At 46.0% G+C, this 23,928-nt stretch overlaps 2 protein-coding genes across 3 annotated transcripts in view; one reads left to right on the forward strand and one right to left on the reverse strand.

Moving 5' to 3' along the window:
• Positions 1-10,772, reverse strand: MOSPD1 (motile sperm domain containing 1). Its single transcript, XM_015832464.1, has 6 exons — positions 10,723-10,772; positions 3,234-3,491; positions 2,987-3,062; positions 2,483-2,706; positions 1,651-1,812; positions 1-1,053 (listed from the first exon to the last, which is right to left on the reverse strand). The coding sequence occupies exons 2-6, from the start codon at positions 3,385-3,387 to the stop codon at positions 1,022-1,024; spliced, it is 648 nt and encodes a 215-aa protein (XP_015687950.1). The 5' UTR covers positions 3,388-3,491; positions 10,723-10,772; the 3' UTR covers positions 1-1,021.
• The window catches only part of LOC107303256 (integrator complex subunit 6-like), a 27,387-nt gene continuing 12,931 nt past the window's right edge, over positions 9,473-23,928 (forward strand). For both annotated transcript variants that reach the window (XM_015832463.1, XM_015832462.1), the window contains exons 1-8: positions 9,473-9,583; positions 9,755-9,832; positions 19,709-19,858; positions 20,184-20,273; positions 20,849-21,032; positions 21,779-21,907; positions 22,193-22,356; positions 22,742-22,894. In XM_015832463.1, the coding sequence (XP_015687949.1) occupies positions 9,473-9,583; positions 9,755-9,832; positions 19,709-19,858; positions 20,184-20,273; positions 20,849-21,032; positions 21,779-21,907; positions 22,193-22,356; positions 22,742-22,894 (1,059 nt within the window). The remainder of the gene's footprint in view (positions 9,584-9,754; positions 9,833-19,708; positions 19,859-20,183; positions 20,274-20,848; positions 21,033-21,778; positions 21,908-22,192; positions 22,357-22,741; positions 22,895-23,928) is intronic.

A 23,928-nucleotide genomic window follows, 5' to 3' on the forward strand; every position in this document is an offset into this window, starting at 1 on the left:
GGGAGGGTGCAAAGGTTTAATCCTCCAAAACATTCCTTACATAGTCAAAGTGCATTAGACCTTTAAGAAATGAGGGTGGATGAGGAAGGAGGGCGTTAAAAACAGAACCGCCAGGCCCAAGGAAGAAAACAAGTGTTTCCTTAGACAAGGGGCCAAGTGGACAATCGCTCTTTCCCAGGGACAAAGGATGCAAGAAAAAGCATTCGTTCTCAAAGTCAATTTCTGCTTTTTTTGCAAAGAGACCAAGCACATCTTGCACACAAGGTAGACAGAAGCACCGTCTTAAGTTTTGACGCATAATCAGGTTGGTGGCACCAGTTAAGGGAATGTTAGTCTGCCTCCCACCCCCAAGGTGGCATGGATTAAGTATGAAGGACATCTTGGCCGAAAATTAGATGGTGAGGAACGGAGGCCATGAAACTGGCCAGAAATGGCGAGCACAGCCCCCGTTCTTGCACTGGTGAAGGGTGTATCAATGAACTAGATCACTACGTAAACACGATGCCTCCTGCCACCGCCTTTTATAAAATGTTCACTGTCCGGTAATCCGTTCCGAATAGCGTTCTGCCATCTTGAAAACCGACAGCGCTACACAAAGTCACTTAGTGCTAATGGCAACAGAGACGGGGGAGAAGATGAATGAACATTGCCGACGCCTCTCCTGGGGTTCATGATGATCAAACACAGATGGGCACGTGACTTTTTTTAAAAGCAAGAGAATGCTTTCGTAAGAATTCTGCACGGTAGATGCAGATATAAAAGTTGCTCCAAATTCGTTTCACAGGTATCATCATTGAGCATTTGAAACCTGTTCCGTAACGGAAGCATGGCCAAATGCTTGAATCATTTCGGTTAAACATAGTTAAAACATTGCTTAAAAAAAAACATACTGTAAATCACTGAATAGGTTTTCCATAGCATCTTAATGAGCCCAATGGGAGTCAAAGGCAATTCACATTCATGATGTGAATTTATAACACCTTTTTAAAAAAAGACTTTTTGCATCCCAGTAAAATATCAATCATGTTCTTAGGATAACCATGGTGATGAGACCTGAAAAAAGAAGGAAATGTTATTGGTTGGTTGTAGCTTAAATTTACATTGTACATGTGGAATATAATAATAATATAATAAGCAATATTTATATTTATGGAAATTTGGCACATGCCAAATTGTACTCATATATCAATACTGACAATAGTTCTCACTTAACTGGTTACTTAATGACCATTCAAAGTAATGATGGACTCAAAGTTATGACCCGTCCTTGAACTTATGACCGCTGCCCTCACCCAATTACGTGATTGCATTTGAGAACTTCACAACCGGATCATACTTACGATTGGTTGTAGCATCCAGTAGTCACAGGATCGCAATTTGTGACTTTTCACAAAAAACGCTCATTGGATATGCTGGATTTGCTCAATGACCAGCGATTCATTTAACCGCTGGCGTAACAACAGTCATAAAATCAAGTCAGTCACGTGGCGACCCACTTAACAACCAAACCTCCGGTTCAATTGTGGTTGTAAGTCGAGGACTCTCTTATTTGGGGAATTTTATAACTTGGCTTTTTTGCATGGCATTTCTCAGACAAGCCCGGAATGTTGCACACATCCCGTAACGCACGCAAAAGCAGAAGGTGCCTACCTAATACATAAGCAGCTACTAACTTCTGATTCACGCTCAAGTGGAGGTAGAGAGGCACCAGGGAATCCAATTCTCCCAATGTGGGAAGCATAAGAGCAGCAATGCACAGGATTCCCACAAAGACGGTGAGTAAACTAGGCCCTGATGAGGCAATTCTATTTTCTGGGGAAAAGAAAAAAACAAAAGGCAGGGGGAAAAAAAAAATCAGGATTACGGAATCGCATAGTATTTCAGCTTTTTTCCTTTTAATCTCTATTGTTCTTCGTGCCTATAACTGCTACTCCAACTGCAAGAAAATTATATATTATATTCTACACCTGCTATTGTAGTCCTGTTAGACCAGGGCTGTCCAATCACGGCCACTTTATGACTTGTGGACTTCAACTCCCAGAATTCCCCAGCCAGCAAATTCTGAGAACTGAAGTCCACAAATCTTAAAAGTGGCTAAGGTTGGACACCCGTGTTAAAACTCTACAAATTATCATCTAATTCAGCATCGTGCCCAACTAGTGAGGGGAAAAAAAAAAAAGGATGGTGGTGGTAAAGCCACCGCCTTTCTTTTCCGATTGTGAGCTTATGAGAAAGAAAGAAAGAGAGAGAGAGAGAGAGAGAGAGAGAGAGAGAGAGAGAGAGAGAGAGAGAGAGAGAGAGAGAGCGCTGGCCTACTTCCATAAAGGCCACTTCATTATGGAAGTGACATGTCCCCAAGAGTCCTCCTCTACACTGGTGGCATCTTAGCCCGCACATTTCCACTGCGCAATAGGGCAATGGAAGCCATGTGGGGGAGGAAGCCTCACTTTGGCTGAGGCAATGATGCAATGGGCTCCATTACCCGGCTGACACAGAGTCTGCTCCAGAAATACACTTTCGGCCAGATGCTCCTTCAGCCGCTTCTCTTCCTCTTCCTTTTGCTGCTGCTCTTTCGCGGTGGGGAGCAGAGTAGCAATCACCTCCTTCCTTCCCAGGGCTTTCCTCTGGCTTTGCTCAGAGACCTGGAGCCGAAACTTATCGATCACTCCATAATGGCAAGGTCGGACGTCTCGGTGACGAATCACTCTGCAACGGGAGCAAACCTGGTGGCTGTTTCAGGCCGATTCTCCACACACACACACAGAAATCTTCTCCGCCCCCACCATTCACAAGATTTTATAGAAGTTAAAGTGTTTGGGACAAGGGCGTGAGCAGACAATTTCTATCCGCAGGGCCTCGAGGGATTGCTCTATAACTTTATTTATTGGGACAAGCACCACTAAGCACTGAGACTAAAGAAGTGTGGGGATGGGGCTTGGCGATTGCTAGCTACTATGCAGCAAGCTGAGAAACAATGTTTACATACATATCAATGCAGCACTGAGGCTTCACAGCGCCAGCAGCATCCACAACAACATATTTATTTGGAGTTGTACACAGAACTGCAATGAAAGAAAACGGTTAGCAACAGGCCCTAACAGCAATCAAAAGACTCACATATACACACTGAACTTTTTAAATTGGCGATTCATGCTTTCTCCCCTTCCCCTACATTCTATAAACTTAAAAATTCAGTATAATTTGGTCCCCCTAAGCCAGGCTTCAATACCCACCTTTGAATTTTAAGGCAAACTCATAGGGATTGTAGAGAGTCAACACCTGCTTGTGCGTCGCCTGGTCATCTGCATAAAATATGAGTTCGGTAGGAAATACAAAGACAGGAAGTTTCCCTTCCACTAACTCTGGTTGTCTTTTTTGCTGCTGCATTGGCACTAAGTCCTTCTTCCTGGTCCTTCTGCACTTAGGGTAGCTCAGTCTCCAAAGACTTCTTGTTCACAGCGGTTTAAGAATCTGAGAGCATTGTGATAAGCCTGCAAATAGAGGGAGGAAACAGCAAATATAACTGCTGCTGTTCCGTATATATTGTCTGTAGATTGAAATGCAGAAACAAAATCCTCAGCATGTTGAAAGTTTAGATGCTGCATGTCTAGCTCTGTTACTGAACACCTGCATAGGAGTTGGGACCACTTTTTCATGTTTGGGGATGGAAAAAGTAAAGCCTACAATTATTTTGAGCAGCAGATCTAATTATTAGGACTCAATTCTTTAGGTGCCCCTGGTAATTTGGAGGCACAGCTTCGTTCAAGCACAAAAGAAACACCAGTGAGTCTGCTCTGGAAGCCTGCCAGCCTACAACAACACAACAAGATCATTGGGGGAAAAAACAACCCTATCTGGTATTGCATAAATAAAGAATTCCAAGAAAAGCTAATAATTAAAGTGAACCAATCTACTGAAATGGCATCACGCCGGATATTGGCAGTTTGTGTTTTTCTCATCCAAGCTATTTTAAGGAAGTCAGACTTTAATCCTGAAACTACCTTGTGCCAGAAGCAGACTTAAATCACGTTTAGAGCACCAAACAAGAGCTCAGCCTACAGAAAGAAGACTCCCCCCAATATATTGTATATAAATACACAAATAAAACAAACATGATTCAATATCTCTGAATACTTTGCCAGAACCTGTCACTCAGTGACTATGTTGGAGGTAATTTCTACGAACTGCTAACACTTGGAAGCCACCAGCAAACTGAAAGGGGGCACACACAAACTGGTCCTGTTGCTAAGCCTGTAACTGTAGGCCACAGTCCAGCCCCTTTACGCCCCCCCCCCCCGCAACTACCTTTTGAGTAGTAATGCAACACAGAGGGGGATATTCTTTTGATGGCATGCCTGCAAGGAATATAGCTCCTCTCAAAAACTTGGGGGAATTGGCCAAGACAGGAGGGAAGAAAATGCTTGTGGGCAGCCAGAGTCACACTGGAGCTATATGGCAAGGAAGCAGAACATGAGAGTTTGAATCCCACTACAGAAAAACATCAACTCTCTCCTTCGCATGACTTAAAAAACCAAAACCTCATTTATCTAGAAGCAAATCTCTAAAAACATCCAGATGGAAAGCATTACAGACTTGCCCCTTAAGCATTCTGTGAAAGTAGATAATCTATAAATAATTTAAATTTATCAGATGCAGCTCGCATGTTGCCATCCCACTGCAGGTCTAGCTTATATGTTTTTGGATAATCACTAGTATTCATCTATATTATTATTTTATTCTATATCTTCTTCCTGTAAGAACTCAGAGTAGTGTACCTTTGCTGGCTCTATTCTAGCTTATTTTCTTAAGTAACTTCCCTCTGTGTTCCATCCATGTTGTTATAATAGACAGGATAAATGACTTTATGTGTAGTCTTAACCTAGAAACTTTATTGTTTAAGTTCCCTCAGAAGCAATATCTTGTTTTCCATCCCAAGAAGCTTATTCAGAGTATAGAAAGGACATAATTCCAAAGTTTCATTTTAACTTTTAAGGTAAAGAATAGAGTACATATACAGGTAATTTCGACTTACAACAGTTCATTAGTGACTGTTCAAAGTTACAACGGCACTGACAAGAAGTGACTTATGCCTGTTTTTCACCTTTCCAGCCTCCCCATGATCATGTGATCAAAATGCAGATGCGTGACAACTGACTCATATTTATGACGGTTGCAGTGTCCCAGGGTCACGTGATCCCCTTTTGCGACCTTCTGACAAGCAAAGTCAATGGGGAAGCCAGCTTCACTTAACAACCAGGCTATTAACTTACCAACTGCAGTGATTCACTTAACAACTGACGCAAGAAAGCTCATAAAATGAGGCCAAATTCACTTAACAAATGTTGCGTTTAACAACAGAAATTTTGGGGTCAATTGTGGAGGTAAGTCGAGGGCTACCTGTATATACTGAGAAAGAGAAACTACAGAGAGAGAGAGAGAGAGAGAAATTTGAAATTAGTTTTCATTCTTGTCTGATCAACTAAAGTCCAGCAATAGGATGGGGGTCACACCATTGACTTCAATCAATCTTTAACGTTTTCAGAGAGTGGAGAGATGTTTTTCTGGGGAAGACTAAAGGCAGGAAGTGACCAGGGCTAGTTCTGATTCCACGTTTGTGAATCATTCGGATCTTCTTGGAAACCAGCTTCCTGGAAATCACTGAGGTTGCAGATCAACCTGGATGCTTTTCTCATCTCCCAAATCCAGCCTCGTCCTATTTCAGACAAACCTGAGATGGGGGGCACGGGAGGGGGGACACAGAGCACAGAGAGCTGAGCCATGGTCAGGAAAGGGGGGGCAGGGGCTTCCAGGTACGGCCCCCCCAGAACCCCGGGCGCCTCCCCTCCGGATCAAATCCCAGGATCTGCTTCTAGTGAAGATTCAGGAAAAAAAAAACCCCGCCCCCCTTATTCTTAAATAGGGCTGCAACACCTTCAGCTCCTGCTAAGGACCTCCACAGCTTAGGCAACCCTGAGGAACCCCCCCCGAAGGGTAGACCCATTTCAGCAACTTTGAGCCCCCAAGTCTTAAATGACTGACCCCCTCCCCCAAAGCCTCCTCCTCCTCCTCCGAGCAAGAGCCATGACAGGGGGGCGTCCTCTTCCTCCCACACCGGCTGAGGACGCCCCTCCACCAGCCCCATTTCTGCCTCCCTCCCCCCTTCTGGGGCTGGGAGGGGTTGGGGGGCTTCCCTCCTTGCCATAGGCTGACCCCGAGGGAGGCAAGAAGCCAGCCGTGGTCGGGCTGAGCACAGGCGGAAGGGCCAAGCAGGGCGACCCCGACACGGATCCCCCTTGCAGACACGCGTCTATGCGCTCACACACCTCCGCAATAGCCCCCCCCTTCCTTCCTGGCCCTTCCTTCCCCTCGGAGTCGGCTGCCCTCGCTCACCCCCTCGGCCATGCTCGCCGTCCCGGACTCGTCTGCGGGGGGGGGGGGCAACCGCCGAGGGAAGCTCCGCCGTCCCGGGCCTTCTCCTCAGCAGGCCGGCTCGCCCGTCTCGATTTCCCCGCCCCTTTGACGTCATACGTGCCACCGAGCGGTGCCGGGAAGGTGGAGGACAGCGAGAGGCGTGGGAGAGGAAAGGAGGGACGACCCGGAGCCACTGCGCGTGCGCGTCGCCCACGCTTTGGCGTCACCGCCTCCTCTCTTTTTTTCCCCTCCCGCTCTCCCTCCCACCCGATGCCAAGAGCGTGCGTGCGCACGCAGAGGCCGTTCCCTGCGGTGGCTCCGGAGCGCGGTCGCCCAGCCGCGCATGCGCCCTTCGGCCGGCCGGGCCGTCATTTGTAACGGCTGTTTTTGGGAGAGGAGGGGGTTTCATTTGGGTCCGGCTCTGCACCCGCCCGAGGCAAACAATGGGGCCGGGGGGGGGGGCTCCTCCGGTTATTGAAAAACGAACACGTGCATTAATGTCCATAAAGGCCTTGCAATCAGAGGAATGAGGGATCCTTTGCAAGGCTGCAAATTTGCGGGCCAAACAGGGGAAGCCCCGGGAGATCCGGCTTCCCCAGTGGATCCTTCCCGCTTCGTGCACTGTCCTGGTTGGTTTAACTAGGATTTCTTGAATAAGCCACCGTGGGCTTCACACTGGGGCGCAACTGCCAAGCCCAACCGCAATTCACAGCACTAACCAAGGGGACCCCAAACCAATGCATGTTGGCTTAGTATAGGGGTGTCCAACCCCCAGAATTCCCAGCCACGAATAAGACAGCGGTGCAAAAAAGGTTTCCCATGCAAGGTTTGCAATAGGCGTCCCTTTGCACATGATGTGGATCCTTCCCAGTTTTCACCCAGCTCTGCAACAGCCAGAAGAAGCTGCTGCAATGCTAAAACGTCCATTATAGAGAAAGCTGCACGGATCTCATAAAGGCAGCTCTTCGAACAGTAATTAAACCATCATCACTCCCCTTAGAGTGCTGAAGTGATTCTACCAAGGGAGGACATTCTGTTGCACTACGGAAGCAATTCAAAAAACGAGAACGCCAAAAGAAAATTGGGGGAACGCTTATTCATCTCTGTGATGGCAACAACAAAACCTGAATGGTTTTCCTTCTTTTTCTCAATAATCTTTTCTCAATTATTTTTCTGCAAAATGGTGGAGCAGGTTACATAATTTTTTGAGGTCACTAACTCGTTTTTTTTTGAAGGGGGGGGCAAGGATTAGGAAGACTGTAAGATTGGCCTCCACAGTTGCTGCCTTTCATTTATCTACTTTCTGTCTGGTGGGTGTTATAGAAGAGAAACCAGACTTTAATTTAGCATCCATACCCCTAACCAAATTTTAGCTCATTAGTTTATTCGCTTGATGTCTTGTTTTTCTCACCTTGTTCTTGCTGGATAGGGAAGTTCTATTCAGGCCTAGAACAAGACATTGTATGTTTTCTGAGATCTAAAGGAAGCTGCTTTAATACCAGATAAGGATTAGGTTTTTTGTAATCTACTTAATTATCAGAAGAAAAGTGAGTAATGCTCAGCTTCCCCTTTGTTGCTCTGCTCCACTGGTGGAGCCCCATGTTATTATCACTCCCAGTTTTACCCCCATTCCAGCTCAGGGAAAGATATATTTATACCTATTTAACACCACCCCAAACAGCTTGGCCTTTCACCAATGGGAAAGATCCATGTGTACAGAACAAAAACCAGGATATTGAGAATACATGGTGCCCAAACTAGATACACTTCTCTTTCCTTTGCTCCAGTACAGTTGGCATGTATGTTTACAAAGCAATTATGTTTGAGTGAAGGGTCTGGGATTCATATTTGGAAGGACCTGCTAATAGAAATGGGAGGATCTTTATTTTACGTAGCCAATTCCAGTTTGACCTGGCATAACAACAGGCTGGGAAAAACAGGAAATGAGCCATTCCCACAAAGGAGGTAAGAATGGCAGCGCCTCCAAATAACCACCTTAAGGCCGAAGCTTTGGGCTTTAATGAGCGATCTACTTGGAAATAGCCACGTCTTAGCCTCGTTCTCTATCTGCGGGAGCGGCTCGGCAACCGGGTCGGTGTCCGGCTCGTCCCAATGAGTTTGACTTGACCCAGCCTGGATCCAGGCACTCGGGGGGCTAATGCTGGACCACCGACCCCCCCACTTAACCCTTGGTTTGTGTTTCACACGGCATGAGAATCCAGCCTCGCTTGGTTGGCAGTGTGGATTGGCACGTGTGAACCGAAGACCCCCGAAATGCCCCCAGCCGTGGTCTGTGTGTCTCCCGGCCTCCAGACCCCAGCAGATGCGGCCTGTGACGGGCCCCGCTGGCAGCCCGATCCTACCAAGGGCCCGATCCCCAAGGAGATCGCCTCTCGGGGAGCAGAAGGGTCGCAACTGCGGGGAGGGCTGCAGCTTCGGATCCTCCAACTCGGGAGGAGAAGCCCTAGAGACCTGCGGGAGCAACAAGGGGCCCCAGCTGCAGAATGCTGCCACGGAGGGCCCTGCGAAGGAGGCATTCCCACGACCAAGCCTGACCCACGTCCGCCTCCCTCCCGCTCCCGGACCCCTTTGCGGAGAGGAGCGGCCACCGCGTTGCCCCTGGCCCCGCCCCCGCGGCTGCCAATCATCTCCCCCCACCCTCCCGAAGGCGACGGGCCCTCGAGCGCCGCTCAGGCTCCCCGCCCTGCCGCAGCGAGGTCCGCGCCCCCGCCCCGCTATGCAAATCTGGGCATAATCGGCAGCCAATGAGGCGCCCGCCGCGGTCACGTGCACCGATCGCCCCGCCCCCCAGAGGCGGGCCCGGCCGCCGCCGCCGCCGTCGCGAAAGCGAGCGAGCGAGCGAAGTTGGGAGCCGCTCAGAGACTCCCGGCGGCCGGAGCGGAGGGTCGCCCAGGCGGAGCGGCGGCGGCGGGGCGGGCAGGGGCGGCCAGCAGGAGCGGGCGCGGCGCAGCCGGTGGGGGATCGCGGAGGAGGAGGAGGCGAGGCGGCTGCCCCTCCGCCGCCGGGGCCCTCGCCCGTCGCCGCGGGGCTCGCCCGGACCATGCCGATCCTCCTTTTCCTCATAGACACGTCCGCCTCCATGAACCAGCGGGCGTATCTGGGCACCAGCTACCTGGACGTGGCCAAGGGCGCCGTCGAGCTCTTCATGAAGGTGGGGCCCGCGCCCGCCCGCCCGCCCGCCTTCCTCCCTTCCTTCCCCGGCGGGCCTGACGTGTCCCTCCAAACACGTTCACACGTACACCGGCCCCGCACGCGTGTCGCCTCAGCCCCCACTCACGCTCTCCCCCTCCCTCCCTCCCTCCCTCTCTCTCTCTCTCCGCAGCTGCGGGCCCGCGACCCGGCCAGCCGCGGCGACAGGTACATGCTGGTCACCTTCGACGAGGCGCCGTATTGCATCAAGGTAAGCGGGGGGGGGAGAAGAGGGGGGCAGCCCCCTCGCCCCCTCCCCACCGCCCTCCCCTCCCCCTCCCTCCGCGGGGGGGGGGCGAGGCGGGCGGCGAGGCGGCCCCGGGGCGCAGCCTGCGAAGATGGCGGCGGACATTTTGCTTTTGTATGGAGGCGGCGGCGGCGAGCGAGCGGCTGAGGGCGCTGCTGAGATGGAGGAGGAGGAGGAGGCGGCGGAGGAAGAGGAGGAGAGCCGGCCGGACGCCCCGCACCACGCGGCGGCCCTCCGCCTCCTCCTCGCCCCCTCTCGCCCCCCTCCCGCCCCCGGGCAGGGGGCTGCCGCCCCGATCGCTGCCGTTCACACGACCCCCGTCCCCGGGAGAGGAGCGCGGTGACCTCCAGCCGAAGGAGCCTGGCCTGGTGGGGGGGGTGTCTTCGGGCTAGATTCCGTCTAAATAATAATAATAATAATAATAATAATAATAATAATAATGATAATTATACTCCCAGCCACCCCAGGAAGAGGAGCATCCAAGTTCGTGGGGAAAGCTCTTCCCTTTCTTCCCTCATCTTTGCCTTCTCTGGGTGTCCCCACACGTTTATTTTTATCCCACCTTTATTTTTATAAATAACTCAAGGCGGCAAACACCTCCAGTGCGCTGCCTCCTCCCCACAACAACCCTGCGAGGTGGGTTGGGCTGAGCGAGGGATGGTCCAAAGTCAACCAGCCGTCTTTCATGGGTAAGGCAGAGTAGAACTTGCCGTCTCTCCCGGCGATTGGCTCAGAGTCACCCAGCTGGCTTTCACACCTAAGGGGGGGACTAGAACTCACCGTCTCCTGCTTTCTGCCCTTGTGCCCTAACCACTAGACCAAACAAACCATCGTGCATTCCTTCCTTCACATACCTGCATGGAGTCCATGCTGTATTCATACAAAACACAGGTTCTTCATCTGCTCCCCTCAAGCATCTCCGTTGAGCTTCCCTACAAGGCATCTCCTCCTCGCTGTGACTTAAGACTTGCAGGGCTTCAGATGGGGAAAGCTTGACTTGCAGATAAAAAGTCCACAATTTCTCTGACCTCTTTTTCCCCGTAAGGTGGTCTTTCATTGTGTGCTTGGTGAACAGCAACACTTTGTCATAAAAGCGCACATTTAATAAGACTCCCTACAGATGCTTGGAAGCATAATCTGGCTTCTGTGCGACTTGGTTGAAGGTACAGTTTCTTGATGCTATCAAGTAGTTTTTGCCTTGAGTTCTGCCCTTCCCCTCTCTTCCACCATCCTAAATTCTGAGCTAAATAAGGATGACTGTTTTAAATTTCATTTTAAATCAATAGTAGATATTAGTATCCAGACAGGGCCTGTTTTACCCTTACATGGCAATCAAGCCACCTGTACAAACAATCTGTCTCCCATCCTGCTTAAAAGGAGCTCCGGATTAGATACTTTTTCAAAGCTTTCCAATTCCTTTCCATATCCTTCACTTCCAGAGAGTAACTGCATTTCAGGCATGTGGCCTTCTCCATCTCCTCTGACAGCCAGCTGATTCATTAATAGAGGGAAGAAGAAGGAGACCCCAGAGTGGTTCTGTGGCTTTCCTTCCCCCTTACATCTGTCATCCTTCAGGTTTGTTCCTGGGAAAGTTCTTCAGTTTCTGCTCCTCCCAATTTTCAATTTCCTTGTTGCTGATCCCGCCTTGATCTGCATAAACAGAAATTGTTCTCGTCATACTTCAGTCTTAAGTATTGTGAATTTCTTTCGGTTTCCTTGATTAAAGATCAACTGCAAAGTTTGCTTTCTCTTTCTGAGAAAAGGATTCCCTGTTTAGGAGCTCATTTTTACATTCATTCTTATACAAAGCTTAAGATTGCTAGTGTTGCAATAAGAGTTCTCATAAAAATGGATTTCAAGTGCTGCAATACTGCCTGTTGGCCACATTCTCAAAAGAACCAGAATAAAACAATTGTTGGGTAGCATTTACAAAATTTTAGAACTCCGGACTTATGCAATAAGAGAAAATGCAGTCTGAACTGACAATTTATCCTTAATTCTTGGAACAATATGCAGAAGCATGTTCCACTTGCTTTTCTACTGGGAACTGATCGGGGAATGGTCAGAAATTAGTTGAAGTTCGGCTTCCATTTTTGACTGACATCACTGAGGAGAGACGATTATGTCTTTTGCCTTTTTTCACTTTGTCTCCAGAGAAAACAATTTTCTCTGTATCCTTAAAACTTGCTTCAAACAACTAGGATTGCCTACTGTTACAATTTCAGTTACAGTTGTGCATCTATTTGTTATTTCCTTAACACAAACATGTTGAAAATGTATCCAAGAATAATTGCCCGTTTCAGTAGCTCTCTTTGAAATACACTCTGAGAGTTCTTGATTTCTTAATCGTTCTTCAAAAATGATGTATTTATCTTGTCAGCAAAAAATAAGACTGGAATTAGTCAAAGGGACTCCTGCCACTCTGGAAACGGTTATATATTTGTAGTTTTCAGAGGTTTTCACTATTGTTTGCGTTGTTATTTTTACAGCCGTTCTTCATCTTTCAAGAAGGATTGAGAGTCAGAAAAAGTGAGTTGCTCAGGGCCACCTACTGAGCCCATGGCTGAAGTTGAACTGAGGAAACCAAGGGATGCATTTCTATTTTTCCTGGAAACAAGATACACTTAAAAAGTACAATCAGCTCCCTTAAACACTGAAAAGACCTCAGCCACACTTCTCTTTTTTTGCCCATGTTCTTAAACAGTCCTCTTTAAGGTTTTTTTTGCACCAATTCTTACTAAATTGAGGTTGCTAGTGATCTCCCAGCACGCCAAAGATACTGAAATGGCACTTTTGTCCCAGATTGGGCTGCCAATCCTGTAATTAGGATTGAGAATAAATTTCTTGCAAAGCCTGTTAACAAAGTCTCTGGTGCTGTTGGTGGTGGAACTAGAAGGAAAATGCCAAATGTGAACACAATATACAAACAAAGTCATAACTAGCTGCTAAATTAAATATTAGTTGTGATCCTGCGGCCATGTTACTGAAAGAAGTGAACCAGAAGACGTAAAGGCTAGCACTGATGATGTTACCTAGTTGGGTAAAATGTCTGCAAGAAAACAACCAAGCTCAGAGACCACCAAGGGCCCCACAGCTCAACCCTGAGCTATAAATACTCTTACCAGATGCTTTATTTGTGGTTGGCAATGTAGGTAGCCAATAAGTATGCAATCTGTAGCCATTCTCCTAAGTTTTTAGGCTGCCCTTCAAAGTTTTGGTCATTGCTGCCTCAGCTACTTAACAATTGACTGAGAGTGCAAATGTTATTGTAGCACCAATAGCTAATCTGTAAGAGAAGGATGACTTCCAAGTATTTCTAGGATATTTCCCAAGTAAGAGAAAATATTTAGCTACATTGGACAGTCTATAAAGACCAGTGATCCTTAGAAAGGAGTGTAATTGATGGCTGATGGTAGACTTATGGGAAACATTGTAGAAGAACCAACCGTTCCCTCCTTTGTTGTTTGACTCATGTGATGATCTTTGGCCTGTGGGACACAGGAAGGCTCTCCATTCATAGCAGTCCACGCATCAGTCTTAATTTGTCGCTGAACTCTCAGAAAGCACCATTGAGTTCATCTTCTAAGAAATTCCCCAAAACAGATCTATAGTCAAGTCAATCTCATTGACTCATCCTATATTTTGGTGGGTTGAGACAATAATTCTCAACATGGTGAAAAGGTTTTTAGCTTCTGCTCGTAAGTTTTGCTCTTCAATTTATTTTTTTAATGCATGAATTTTGTCTTTGCATTTCTAATAGAAACGGAGCACCTTGTATTTTGAAGGCTATTTGGATTTTTAGAACTATTGGGCAATCCTATGTCATAAAACAAGCATTTGGAAAGCAGGAAAGCAACTCTCCCCGTCTTCAGATCTATTTTCTTGAATTCACTATCTGCTTGCGCCAAAAATACTGTAATCTGTACCGACATTTCGAACGGCCCAGCAATCGAACTTCAATATTGCAGGGCTGCATTGGTTTCCCTGAGTGGTTTTACATCTCTGTAAGAGTTAGATAGAATTTTAAAATGCCTACAGGAAAAAATATCAGTATTTCTGAGTAGTCCTTCTGCCTTGCATTGCCTGAATGGCAAAAGTATCCTTTTGTAGCTCTCTCCAGATTGGATGAAAAACTAGTCCATGGTCTTTAAACTTCTTCTCTCTCTGGTTGAAGCTCTGTTCTTTTTTTTTTTCCCCTTCCCTTTGGAACATTGTGCTTCTGGTGGACTGCTTCAGAATTTTAAAAGTTGAATGAAGCAGGTCCCGCAGAACAAACATATCTACAGGTGAGCCTTAGCAGTTCATGGCAGAGAAATAGAGGGGGCCATGGAAGAAACCGCACAGTTGGTAAAAGCAGCCGATCCCCAGAAACCCAACTGAAGGCCTTTGCAAAGGTTAACAGTGGAGACATCTGCATTCGGCTGCATGTAATTGTGTCAATGCAAAGTTGTGTATGTGGTGCTCTGAACTGGTTTGGTTCTCACCCCCGGATCTTTCTACGTCATCCGTTGCTGCTGCTGCTGCTGCTCTGAAGAGCTGGCTGCTGGCAAGACTTGTTCTGGCTCGTCTCCGGATCTTGTCATCGGAAAGTTCTCTCGACTCTCTGGTCAGGATGACTCTTCCTGTTTCTTTTTCTAAAGCTGCAGGCATTTATGCCTCAAAATGGAGTAAGACACTCTTGATGTAAGTGGCAGCTGAAAATGGAATTTAATATCTTTAACCCTTCGTGGCGAATCAGTGTTTTCTTTCTCGAGGAACACAAAGTCTCTCACGTGTGCCTTAATTTGGAGAGTTTCATAACTCCTCAAAAACACATGCCTTTCTACTTGAAAAGGTGGTGGCATCAGAAATAGTGAGTTGCGAGCCATTGTTAAAACTTGGGAACGAGCTGTCCTCGGATGTGGAATTGCATGTGGACTCCCTTGATGGAATTAGTGATAGTTCAGGAGTAAGTTCACATCACGGAGTTAATTTTGAAAAATGTGTTTGGAGAGGCATTCCTTAAAGTCTGCAGAGAGCAATTTTAGCCATCTCTGGACACTCAAGCCAAAACATGTTAATTTCAGTATCCCTTGCACCTTTATAAGACCTGGCCGGGGTAGTTCTAAAAATAAAAGTAGGGCAACTCTAGAATTGGTGTAGTAAGATAAAAATAAATTAACTTGATAGAATACATTTTAAATATCTTGTCAAATCTAAGCAGGGTGTGGGGGGAGGTACTGAAAAGGCTAATATTCTGCAGTTCATCCCCCTCTTAAGACACTGCAGTATTTGTCTGAGAACTGTACATTACTTTTCTGTATATTGACTTTCTGAAAGCCCAGTTTTGCCTGCCTTAAGAATTTAATGCACATACATTTAACTTTGATTGCTGCTTGAGAAGATTAAATCTCACCTAGGACGGTACTAAATGTTGGTTTCCTGAAGAGCAGAAAAATTATCTTTAGGTATTAGGAATATGGTCTTCTGTCTTTGTCTATGCCTTCTTTTAAAAAAAAATAACGCCAGCCCTTTTTCTTCTCAACCTCATTGCCATGTGGAATTCTCTGGGGGTTTTAAGCCTGCGGGGACCATTAAACCTTCCGTCACAAGTGCAGTTTTCCCGATCGCTCTCGCCCTAATAAAATAAGTTCTGAAAACAACTTCCTGGGTACCGGGACACAGAACCAGGGCGAAAGCATCATGGAGGAGCAGCTCTTCTGGCCCGGATGGGTTCTTTGGGATACACTGTCTTGTCTTCTAGCAGTTCTGCAGCGTCTAATCTGGGCCGGTCACCACGGACCCCATCTTCAGACCACGCGTCCAAAAGCTCGGAAGACAAACCAGTGACCGGCCCAGATTGGATCCTGCAGCATTATCCCGAGACACGTATATTCATTCTAGTAGTTGTTCCCAAATCACTGATTTTGGACGAGGAGGGAAGGAAATTCAGCAAAATGCTTTAGTCCACAAGTGAAGAGAAATGTTATCAGGACTAACTTATTAAATACAGGCCTTTAGGGGTGGACATTAAGAGCAGAAACCACACAAATTGTTGTAGCCCACCATTCTCTGACCATTCCTAGCAGGTGGAGGTAATCCTTGGCTTACGAACACAATTCAGCCCCAACATTTCTGTTGCTAAGTGAGACAGTTAAGTGAGTTTTGCCTTATAAAATGACCTTATAAAAGGAATCTAGCTTGCCCATTGACTTCGCTTGCCAGAAGGTCGCAAAAAGATCACAGGACACCGGGACGCTGCGACTGTCATAAAGATGAGTCAGTGGCCAAGTATCCGAAAGTTGATCACGTGACCCTGGGGATGCCGCAACGGTTCCAAGTCACTTTTTTGAGTGTTGTTATAACTTCGAATGGTTGTAAGTCGAGGATGGCTTGTAGAGAAGGCCTGCAGAGGATCAAACGGTCCAGTTTAAATATTGTTTAAATTATTTAAAGCGTTGTTTATGATTCAGCCTGTGAGTGTGTTAAAAAGGTGAGCAGAAGACGGAATTTCCTGTCCACGATTCGTGGTAGAATCTTTCCAGCTGGCTTAGGCAGGGACTACCTTGGGTTAAATCCTTTGTTCATGTTAATCTGTTTGCAGAGAGCAACACCTCCCTATACCTCTTCAGCAGGTCCTTCTGCTCTGCCCTCTCTGCCCTTTGGAGGCATGATGTGGAAGGCTTGCATTGTTCCTCGACTCAGCTGCCACGGCCTGTCTGTCTCTCCATTGGGGTGTGGCGTTTTTAATGAAAGGTTGCAAAACTTGGCGTTGCAAGTTTTCAAAGGACGCCGTGTACCAAGAGCCATTGGGTAAAAATTTCCCCATGGCAATGGAGGGGGGGGGGGTGGTGCTTGATTGCTGAGTGCCATCTGGTTAGTCGAGGGCAGGAATGTCCAACCTTGGTCACGTTTAAGACCTGTGGACGTCAACCAGAATTCCCCAGCCAGCCATGCATGGGGAATTCTGGGAGTTGAAGTCCACAGTTCTTAAAGTGACCAAGGTTTGACACCCCAGATCTACTAGAGAGCTACAACTGTTCGGAGCATTGAGACCTAATAAAAACTGAATCTTCACAAGGCCCCATAGTTGCCCTCTGGGATAAAAGGGGGGGGGGAAGAGAGCACCTTTTCTGGCAATTTGCCAACTTAATCGTGCCAGCCCCTCTTTGTTTTTCAGTATGCCATTCTTCAGGCACACCTCTGTGGTTATTTTTCTCTGATGGAAGGAACTCCTGATGTCTCTTCATTTGCAGGGCTCCAGCTTCTAACAGACGTTCTTGTCAGGCTGCAGCAGTGGATTTAGAGGGCTGTTTTTCTGTTTAAAAGGGTGAATTATAGTTTGTTAGGAGTTGATTCTAACAAAAGACAAATAGCTAGCATTGAATAACAATAACAGAGTTGAAAGGGACCTTGGTGGTCTTCTAGTCTGTTTCTCGAGCAGGAGACCCTATACCAGGGGTAGGCAACCTCAGCTCTTTTATGACTCATGGACTTCAACTCCCAGAATTCCTGAGTCACCATTCCAGGCAAATGGCTGTCTAGTCTCTTCTTAAAAGCCTCCAGTGATGGAGCACTCACAACTTCTGGAGGCAAGAAGTTCTACTGGTTTATTGTTCAAAATGTCAGGAAACTTCTGCTTATTTTTAGGTTACTTCTCTCCTTGATTAGCTTCCATCCGTTGCTTCTTGTCTTGCCTTCTGGTGCTTTGGAAAATAAGTTGACCCCTTCCTCTTTGTGGCAGCCCCTCAAGTAACGTTCCTATCATGTCCCCTCCTGGCCTTTCTTTTCACTGGACTAGACAAACCCCAAAACTTGGATCAGGAGTGGTCTACAGTATATCCTGCCTTCATACGTTCATGACTGAGCAAATACATTTATTAATTCAATTTTTATCTGTCCAGGCCGAATCTTTGAGAGAACATTTTTCAGGTTTTGATTATTTTGCAGGTTATTCGTCGCTTCTTTTTTTTTTGTGCTCTAGGAAGGAGGGAAAAAGGGAAGTTGGTTCTCTAGAAGTCCTGTGTTCATATCACCTTTCCAGCCTCTGTTGAGGTTGTGTGGCATCAAGTAACCTCCCTGGCATAATATGGTGTACTTGGTGTCAGATATCTGGACGTAGGTGATGTATTTAGAATATTGCAAGTAAAGAGACTGTGGTTACTTGGATTTTTAATAGCTGCAAATAAATATGCTGAGATGTGTTTGTATAAATTTGAATAAACTTGAGCCACAATTTGATCTGATGTTGTGGCCCAACACCTGAATCTCACCACTTCATATCTCTATAGCTCTAACAAAAGCGGGCTTTGGTTTGCCACGCTTGTTCCATGGGGGAAAAATGCAGTAATTTGGTATCACCATTTTAGAGCTGGAGTAGTTCTCAAGAGCCACTTTTCAGCTCTTGGGTCTAATGTGGTCCCCAAGGAAAGTGCTAACCGTGTCTGACTTGGCATTTCAAGATCAGCTACAGTTGGCTAGCTGTTGTTCCTTAGCTGGGTGGGTCTTATACTAAAACGTTAACACTGGTTTAAAAACGCAAACTATGTTAATTTCATCAATGTTTTGCAGTGCGTTGCCCAGCTGTTGAAATGAAATTGTACACATTTTTGTATTAAGTTGCTGCCTTGATCAGTATTAATAGTGTATTAACTTGATTAGTATTTAAACCAAAACAATCTTTCCAGAGAGTAACGGTTTATTAAGCTGCTAAATTTTAAAGTTGATATTTATATATCTGCATTTATTTGGGTAGCTTTTGGTTAGTGAATTAAGTTTTTGTTAAGCCACTAATAGCTGCCTTCGTATTGGGGATATTTTGCTACTCACTTAGCAGATCCTTTATCAGGAGTTTTATTGGGAAAATGTTTTAGGCCCAAAGACCTAACTTGTAAGATTAAAATTGGGTGGCGGGGAATTGCAAAGTTTTAAGGCACGCCCCTCAGTCACGATTTCTGCATCTTAAACAGAGCTGCAGTTGTAGGGTGTGGAAGGATGAGGTCACAGCAGCAACTAAAAGCTTGTCCCCGATCTTTTGTAATGTTTCCACCTTCTAGCATATGTTACAGCAACTTCAAGCTTCTTTGCAAGTTGAGAACAAAAAAGCTTAAAACAGTTTCATGATTGGCATGCTGAGAAGACATGCTTCTTGGAGACAGTGGGTTTGCAGTCATACCTCATATCTATTTGATAACTAACTTAGCTCTGGAATAATAAAAAAATGCTTCTCCATCCGGTGGATATCTGCGTACAAAAAAAAATATATTTTACGTGCTGACCCTGGCAGAGGCTAAGGAGGAAATTGGGTGATGTCGATAGAGCTTTTTCACGGAGAGTGAAAGAATGTGTAGTGATTCTGAGGCTACGTATAACTGGCTGCGTTCCTTAATTTTGCCACAGGAAAAAAGAAAAACCTGGGAAAGTTCCTCTGTTCTACTACTGTTTTTTCCAGGGGTGAAAATATTCTAGGACTGTTTACTTGGCGGATGTTCCCTGCCCAGTGACGTTTGGCAATTCAAATGTAATAGTTCTAAAAGATTAGCGCTGATTCAAAGGCTCTTTGTAGCCATTCACTTAAATTAAACCGATTGGAATGAGATCTGAAAGATGCTGCTGCTGCAGCTGCTGCCAACCACTGAAATGGCAGAAAAGGAGGGTGGACCAGGCTGCCTTCGCAGTAAACTGGGGGAAGGTGGAGGGCTGGCCTGGAGGTGAAATCCTTCAGGTGGCTGAGCTCATTCGATGCTTACCTGAATGAATTGTTCCCTGCACACTTTCCTATTCAGTCAACAATAATGACTTGTTTTGAAGCCCTTTTTCTTGGCAGTCACAAAGTAAATGTGGCCTCTGCTCGTTCTTTAGGCTGGATGGAAGGAAAACCATGCCACTTTCATGAATGAACTGAAAAACCTGCAAGCGTCAGGATTGACCACCCTCGGGCAGGCGCTTCGATCATCGTTTGACCTGCTGAACCTCAACAGATTAGTCTCTGGAATAGACAACTACGGGCAGGTAATGGATGCTGGCCTTGAATTCCCTCGCTCCATCGTCTGAAGAAGGCTTAGAGCTCTTCCGTGAAATGGACCAGAGCAGTTCCTGTGTGCTTAAAATCAATTCTGTGGGCTCCATGGGGAAATCCACTTGCCCTGTCCAGGGAGGCTGAAATCTTTCCCTCCAACACCTAGCCAGAAACAAAAATTAAGTATTTTTGTTCCTCTTTTCTTGGGGTGAGGACTCTTCTTGGGTTAATTTCAGTTGATTGGTTAAGTTCAACCATGAACGCATCACCTTCGACTCTTTGAAGGTGTTAATTTGGGCATTTTGTTCCTTTCTGTAGGGGAGGAATCCATTTTTTTTGGAGCCGTCAATTTTAATTACCATCACAGATGGAAACAAGCTGACAAATACTTCTGGTGTTCAAGAGGAGGTAAGATAGGCTACTAAATTGCTATGCTCTGAACGTGGCACGTTTGCTGTTAAAATGTTAACACTCTCCTGAGCTCATATTCTCTTATAAAGAAATCAAATATTTTATTAAAAATGCAGGATTGTTTATTTTGTTCATGTGGTGCTCTTTTTCTGCGATCCTCAAAGATGGGACAGGCTGTTACAAACCTGTAAGATAAGCTACTCAGTGAGAAAACAAGAATGTCGGAATCTGCCAGAGAGTCAGATCTTGTTTCTTTTAGCCGAATATTGTCTGCTCTGCCTGGGTTCAGTTTCTCAAGCAGGACTCTCCCAGCCATATGTGGGGAGATGTTAGGCTTGTGCCGTAAACTTTGTGCACAATGAGTGTGACGTCTCTGCAAAGAGAAATCTTGCTTGAGGTTCCCCGCGTGTTTCGTCTACAGGGAACCCTCTGGTAGTTTCACCAGAGCAGCCAGTGCTGGAAACCAGTCTCTATTCAGTGGGCCTTGCCCAGCAAGAAAACTGATTTTGGTCACCTTTGCTGGTTGAGTCCTAGAAGACTCTTCGCTAAAATGTTCCTCTTCTTCTTTCTAGCTCCATCTTCCTCTGAATTCTCCCCTGCCTGGTAGCGAGCTAACCAAAGAACCGTTTCGCTGGGATCAACGACTGTTTGCCCTTGTGCTGCGCTTGCCCGGAGCCCCTTCAGTGGAACCGGAGCAGCTAGGGAGCGTTCCCACAGATGAGTCTGCCATCACACAGATGTGTGAAGTCACTGGAGGTAGCCAGCTTTCGCAGGATTTTGGAAATCGTGTGAGATTCTAGCCAGGGCAGACAAGGTTGAACTTTAGCTGATGAGAATGCATCTCTCTTGTGGGTCGCGCCTTGGCTTTTCTCTGCCCACAGTCTGTGCTGGCTTTTGGGGAACATTAGTACAGCCGCTCCAAAGCAATAGTCCTTGTTGAGTTTATGAAGAAGATTTTATACTTTTCTAATCTCCTAGCAAACCTTGCCCTTTTGAAGCGCTTGTCAAACTTCACTGTAACAAGCTGTGGGAGAAATACAAAGATTGGATTGATCCAAAGGTCCCTGTTGTTAATACTCACAATACTGATGTTGTCTTTGGTTTTTCAAGAAGCATCATCAACATTCAAGACACTTTGTATAAAACTTTGCCATCCAGCTGTAGAAGCACTTTTCTTTTGAGATATGATTAGGGAGAGCCACTTTAGAAACATTTCTTATAGAATTAAAAACCACCTCTACATACTGTCAACAAGGGAGCATTGTACTCCCTTGTCACCGTACTTTCCCTTTTCCAGATAGAACTTTTTCCAGAACGGGATCAGATGGGAATAAAATTTACCCTCGGCTTTAATTCTGAAAGAGTTCCAAGTTCAGTTTTTTTCTCAGTACCTTTAAATGAAATTGTGCAGCTTCCCCCTTCCTGCAGTTCTTAAGTCTGCAACATGTTTCTCGCAACTTGCCTGATTTAAAACCTGCCTGTTTCCCTGTTTTCTATTCCAGGGCGCTCGTATTGTGTTCGGACACAGCGCATGTTGAACCAATGCTTAGAATCCCTTGCTCAGAAGGTTCAGAGTGGTGTGGTCATTAATTTTGAAAAATCAGGACCAGATCCTCCTCACATTGGGGAAGGTACAGTTAAAGCTTTGTGTAGACCCTTAGCTTAGTAGACCTTGGTTGAAGGATCTTTGCTGACTTCAAACAGGGATCTGGCCATTAAACCCCTAATACTTTGAACTGACACAAATTAAGTTTGACTGGCTGCTCCCCCACTCCCATATATTAAACTGAAGTCGCGCTAATATTTATAATCCCTATTTTGTTGCGTGGTCCCAGTGTAGAGAAAACTGCTCATTGTGCTGAAGAGCTTATTCGTGTTGTATGTTTCTTACTGTACTGTTTTTCCTTGGATTTTAGATGGACTGGTTGATGCCACAAGGCCTGTCAATTCCTTCGGTTCTCAGCCATGGCACAGCTGTCATAAACTCATCTATGTGCGTCCAAACCCTAAAACAGGCGTGCCAGTTGGCCATTGGCCAATTCCCGAATCTTTTTGGCCAGATCAGAATTCTCCAACGCTGGTATGTAAGATACTAAGAATTCTGTGCCCTGTAGTTGAGACAGCATCCTAGTGGAGGTGTTCTTAGTACAGGCTCTAACCTCGCCTGAAAGGGTCTAGAGTTGTCCTGTCTCTCAGCTCCATTCCATCTCCTGGAGGTCCTACAAACCTGTCTTTCAAATAGTTAAACATCCCCTATGATGGACCTTGAACCTACTAAAAACACTTGAGGAGCTGTTTCACTTTATAATTGTTCATAGAGGTTTGTTAGGAACCTTGTAAAAAATCTGGAATAACCTTTGAATATGTTGAATTAAGCTAAAAATGTTAGCAATAAGTACTTTTTGGAATGGGCTGGGACTTAACCTTCTGCAGCACTTCTGACTCCGCTGTTACGTCCTTTCCAGCCCCCTCGCACAGCTCATCCGGTGGTGAGGTTCTCCTGTGTGGATTGTGAACCCATGGTGATTGATAAACTGCCATTTGACAAGTACGAACTTGAACCGTCGCCTTTAACGCAGTATATCTTGGAACGGAAATTGTCTCACGTCTGCTGGCAGGTACTTGCCTGATCTGTATTTCAGATACTTAACCATACAGATTTAAAAAGGTTTGGAAATAGCCAAACCGATCCCATTAGCCTGGTCCTTTGCTGGGCAGCCCTTGGTTAACCCATCGAGGGACCCCAGTTTAATCCTCATTACTCTTACTGTAATTGAACACTTTGAAGGGGAGAGCATCCTCTAGCTGCTTTCATTCGGACCAGCCATGCTATTCTGAGCAGGCAGGTGGTAGCCTTTCTTGAAATTTCACAGTCCCAGCTGGCAGGCTTCTTGTGATAATGCATTTCACAGGTAACTCCAAATTGCATGGAATTGCTTGCTGCTGAGTGGTAAGGATGTTAGTGGATTGGCAGGAAACTTCATTTTACTACCTATAGTGGTTGCAGGGGAGGAGAGAATGTTTTTTATCTCCCTTTTTTTTTTCTTTCACTCCCCTGTCTTTTACCTGGTCCTGGGACTCTTCTGCCGCTTCTCCTCTCCCCGTTCAGCCTTATTGGTCACTGTAACATAACTCTCCAGAAATGTAGTTTAAAAGAGCAAAAAGAAATGATTAAGACCCTCTTCGGGATCCAGAATTCAGGAAAAGCCGTATTTGTCTTTCATGTTAATATGAACGACAACTGATAATGCGAGAATTGTTTGTCAGGTTATATTATAAAAGAGATTGTAGCCCCAGCTATGATTAGAAAGCTCCATGGGGCCCTAATCTTAGCATGATGAAGTGATGCTTTGGTAGTGCTGTTTGTTAAATAAGAGAGATTGAGAAACAAACTCTCCAGGCTAGTTTTGTTCTAATATATATCATGTTCTTTCCCAATCTGATCCTTTTTGGAAGCAGAGGAGCACAATACTCCCTGCTATCAGTGGCCACATTGAGTGGGTGTTTGGGGAGTTGTAGTTTAGCCCGTGTGTCATGCACTGTGCTGGGAAAGTTTGCTATCGGTTCACTAGAAAAAAAAAATCAGAAATTTAAATCAAAGGACACGACGCAGCAGTCACCTCGGCATAAAATATGGCGAATGTTTTATCTC

This window comes from Protobothrops mucrosquamatus, unplaced genomic scaffold (assembly GCF_001527695.2).
Source record: "Protobothrops mucrosquamatus isolate PMUCROS unplaced genomic scaffold, P.Mucros_1.0 scaffold4, whole genome shotgun sequence".
In the NCBI taxonomy this organism is placed as follows: Eukaryota; Metazoa; Chordata; class Lepidosauria; order Squamata; family Viperidae; genus Protobothrops; species Protobothrops mucrosquamatus.